This window comes from Dendroctonus ponderosae, unplaced genomic scaffold (genome assembly GCF_020466585.1).
Source record: "Dendroctonus ponderosae isolate FM_Combo_2020 unplaced genomic scaffold, Dpon_F_20191213v2 Dpon_F_20191213_2, whole genome shotgun sequence".
Classification (NCBI taxonomy): Eukaryota; Metazoa; Arthropoda; class Insecta; order Coleoptera; family Curculionidae; genus Dendroctonus; species Dendroctonus ponderosae.
Window position 1 is genome coordinate 15,634,631 of NW_026018165.1, and position 4,838 is coordinate 15,639,468.

General features: G+C 35.7%; 1 protein-coding gene across 1 annotated transcript in view; it reads left to right on the top strand.

The window, feature by feature from the left end:
• Positions 1-3,986: 3,986 nt before the first annotated feature.
• The window catches only part of LOC109544680 (MAGE-like protein 2), a 3,247-nt gene continuing 2,395 nt past the window's right edge, over positions 3,987-4,838 (top strand). Inside the window, exon 1 of the mRNA XM_019914998.2 lies at positions 3,987-4,052. Coding sequence (XP_019770557.2) covers positions 4,044-4,052 — 9 coding nt within the window. The 5' untranslated portion in view covers positions 3,987-4,043. The remainder of the gene's footprint in view (positions 4,053-4,838) is intronic.

Genomic DNA, 4,838 nt, shown 5'->3' on the forward strand with positions numbered 1-4,838 from the left:
TTCTTGAATTCAAGCATTTTTTGAGAAAACTGCCAACATTTCCCCATCCATGGTTCACTTTCTAAAAAGTCCATTTATTTCTCTCTAGAATGATGTACAAATGAGCGTTCTTGCTCATTTTGCCTCCGAGATATGAGCAAAAACGGGACTGGAAACATGGAATTTTGGCATAATCTTCTAATATTCAAATTTCGCTTTCTGGGTCAAAACTACTCGAATTTCCTCATTAGCGTTGTTACGACCGAATGGACTTTTCAATTCTCTATCCAACGATGCCAAAACGAATTCTCTGCTCATTTTGCTTCTGAGAAACATGCAAAACGGGACGGAAAACATGAAATTTTGCAATAATCTTGCGCCCCCCTTGCACAAAACGACGATCACTTTTCTAATTTCATAAACACTGACTTTAAAGCTGGATCCGCCCCTGCTTTTAACACTCTATAAATACAAGAACACCTAATAACAAATTAGGCGTTAAAATTAACAAATATTAAACATTTAATAATTTGAAATAGACAAGTGCATATTTCGAAATGCGCCAACCTCAGGCACCCCCAGGACCGGTTTCCTATTAGCCCTCATCAGCTGGGTTCAGACTGAAATTAGAATTCAGACTGAAAAAAAAACCCAGCTGATGAGAGCTAATAGGCTCGAAACCGGTCCTGGGGGTGCCTGAGGTTGGCGCATTTCGAAATATGCACTTATTTAAAAAGCTTATGACGGCTCTGCTGAGGCGGAAAGTTTTTCATTGTTCATTCAATAATTTGTTTGAAAGCAGTGGTTATTGATTGAAAAGCGTGGGAACAAATAAATCATGAAGAGCCAATGCAAAGCGTAAAATAACACGAAATGTAGTGAACATATTGGATGCATTGCTTCCTAGAATTGCCACAGTTAGGAAACATGTGTAATTAATGCAAGGTGTGAAAATTGTTTTGAGTCGGCAATAATCCTTTTAAACTACGATTGCTGACCATTATTTTGAGTTCCTTACCCAAGATTGACTGCTATCCGCCCTTCTTGAAACCTCTTTGTATTCCAAAGCATTTTTCACTTGCACTTTCATTTTGCATTTTTCTGTTTATTTCTTTACACTTTGATATGATATATAAATATATAGCTAATAAAACACTATTGAGAAACATTCGGCAGCACGATACCAATTAAAGAAATCCATGTTTTCAGATGTTTCGCGATGATCAGATAAAAATAAACATTAAACAGAGTATTTAGAGCTTTTCCGGGCTGGTGTGAATTGAGCGTCAAACGGAAATGTTGAAGAAACTGAGTATAAACGGGGAACAACATGCAACGCGTGCTGGATAGAGCGCAGAGTTGCCGAGTTTTTCGATCGATTTTCCTAAATAACTTATAATCGCGGCATTTTCTTTTTCATTGCTACACATAACAATGTAAAAATGGTTAGCTGACATGAACTTAAGTGATACGTTTATAATACTGGGTAGCTGTAATATATGGGCCATGAAATAACTTGTAGATGTAAAAATATTAGGTAGTTTTTAAAGCAAATCACAGTATGTTGGTAAAATGGTATCTAGTTTTCATAGAGTGGGTTTTATTATTTTATACAGAGTACTTTACTCTACTTCTGCCAGTATAAAGAATACATTGGAGCAATACCGTTATGGGGGCATTTCAGTGAGGACCTCATGTGTATACAGAAGCAAAGAACATCCCCAGTCATATCTGGATTAATTTTTTAATATATTACTTAAATACTTGCTTAGTAGTGTATGGCCAAGTATTTCTTTTGGACACTTTCAAATGCAGCATACAACAAATAGAAGGGCTTGGCCTGAAAGTATTAGTGTTACGTTCATTTTTTTTTTAATGAACAGTTCACTTTATAATCTAAATTGTGTACATGCTAGATAACTAAGTTCAATATTATTGAACATAAGAACTCCTGAATATGGGAACTGCAAACGACAGGAAACAATGTTTTGCTTCAATTGAAGCCTTAAAAGACGCCGATTGTCGTCCTGCATCGAACTCATAAGACTGAATGGGATCATGCAGACGGGCGACAAAATTGTAGTAGCGACAGCTGAATTTGCTTACTTATGAATTGAAATTGTATCGAAATGGGATGGCAAAACACTACTTTTTGACTCATTGTGCAACCCTGTTCGTCGTGGCGATTGTTTTCCATTCTCCACCTACTCTATCTCTCCAGATAGTCGATCGAAAACAAACGTATAACGCTTGCGCCCACATTATTATTCAAGAGGGGATTCAATTGGGCAAACCTAGCAGATAGTGAGGCCACTCATAGATTATTAAATGATTTAGAAAAAATTCGAATCATCGAAAAGTCGATTCTAGTCCAGTACGCCCAACCTCTATATATAAAACCAAAATATTATCACAGTTTGAAAGTTTCTTGTAAAGGAATCAATGGTTTATTCGGAACCAAATCCACACTATCAGTAACTGATGCTTCTTGTATTGAATACTGGAACCCAAATTTCCATATCCGAAGCGGTTCTTTAGCGAAAAGCTGTAGATGAGCTTAATGAAAAAATGCAAAACCGCTCAAAATATTCCCAAAGTTTAAAAATGAACTACGAAAGCACCAATAACTGAATCGATAGCAAGTCCGCCCTACGAGACAGTTGAATATGGGACTAAAAGCATAGATAAAGATGACTAAAAGTTCTACATGTACTTTTACTTACTACAAACTTATTTGAAATCAGCAAAGCCAAGAGAGATAACTATAAAGAATCCATAAACCTTCAGTTGCTTGTCGGAAAACTAAACTCAGTTCAAGCTAAAATATTTTAGATTAGAAATCATTCTTACCAGCTTTCTGCCAGCTGGGGCCCCATCCTCTTTTGCTACCCATTATTCCTCAAAAAAACCTGGCTTGCACAAGCCAGTTTTATGCAAATGAACTGAACGAAAATTTGGCGTTTACGCACTCAGTTTCTTTCACACAGATGTGAAGTGAGGAACACCCAAATGTGTATTTGTTGTCAACCAGATGGAAAATTTGGGCGAAGCACACAGTGAAGTTGTTTTGCACATTTTGTGTTGTTGAAGAATGGATATGAGACGCCTAGAATTACAACAGCACTATTTCTATATTGAATGCGTTTGGCACACATTTAATGTAACTGAAGCTGGAGCACATGTATCTAAATACAGACTAAAATTTTTCACAAAAGCAGGTAATATTTTGGCATCGGATGGAGGCTGGCGCCAGCACCGAGACATTTTTTTTATTTGTTAGCAGTTTTCTGTCAGTATAGATTTTACTCAAGCCAAATTTTTCGGGTTACACAAACTTCAATCCTGCGTTTACACGCAACTATTTGCTTGTGCGATCGGTTTTGTGCAAGCCAGCCAAATGGCTTAAGAGTGTAAACGGATCTTAAGCCCTTAAGCCTCACAAATCGCAACATATAAACAAAAATAGTGCTGGTCAGATTAATGTTTTTTGCACCACACTAATTGCAGCTTGGGCACCAATTCCACATTTACTACAATAGCTAGAAGACAAATGATCTTCTATCATCAAGAATAAATTTCATAAACTTTTGCCAAACTTGACAGAATTGCAGTATTTTAAATTAGAAATCGTTGTGTCATTGATAGTAATTCCTAAAGCTTAATGATATTCAACTGTATCACGTCCTACGAAATTTATTTTCGTCAATGGTATATTATGTACCTACTTAAAAATTATAATTTGTCTTGCCTTATAGTAGGAACGTAATAGGACATTCTTCAAAAGTCAATAGTGAAAGTATTAATTTACAAGTCTATTATAATAATGAGCTGATTTCATTAAGAAACCCAGATAAGTGATGATATACATAAATTAAAAGAGTTTGCCAAAGTCTAGGATGAAATAATCGTTTCACAATGTTCAGATTTTGAAATGATCCCATTCAAATTTGTGGTTCAAAAACCAGATCTTTTACTTCATTAAGGTTTATGATTTTTTTCAGTATAAAATCGGAGAAGCGAATATTAAGAGTCAGTTCTGGTACATCTTCCACTTCAGCAGCAACATGAAGGTGGTAAGCAAATGATTATTAAAAAAAAAACATATACGTACAAAATTAATACATACATATTAGCGTATAAAAATAGTGTTTTTTCGGAAATGTTTTAAAAGCCTAAAACTTGGATGCAGCGGCGTATTTCCCGGATTCCGTTCTTATGATGCATAGGTGAACCTTTAACCGGCTAACTTTTAAAAATTGGGAACAAGAGAACCTTAAAAGATAGAAATGTGCTCTGTGCGACATTCAAAAGAGCCTCTATAAGCGTTTAAAGCTTGAACTGGGTGCAATTTTTGATAATTTCGAATTTGTTTTGCATAATCAAACCTCAAACCAAAAATTTTTCAAAAATTGATAGCCAGAGAACTCTCCTAATCGATACAATAACGCGCTTTTTACGGTATTCAAAAGAGCCGAAACGACTCTATCAAAGGCTTGAAGTGAATGCCAATTTTGCTACATTCGGTCTTAGTTTGCAAATGATGAGTTTGTAGAATCAAACTTCTAAGCGCAATTAAAAAAAAATCATAACAAGAGCTAAATCGATATAAAGCTGCGCTTTGCTGTCTTTCAGAGAGCCAAAACGACTCTATGGAAGTCTAGATCTTGAATTGCAAGCCAATTTTGCTACTTTCACTCTTAGTTTGCAAATGCCGAGTTTATATACCTAATCAAACCGCAAACCAAATAATTTTTCAAAATTGATATATATACAGGGTTATTCACGCTATACGGCACGGAAGTTTGCGGCTAAACCGTTTGATTTTTAAAAAGTATTATTTTATGAATTGTCCGACGCCT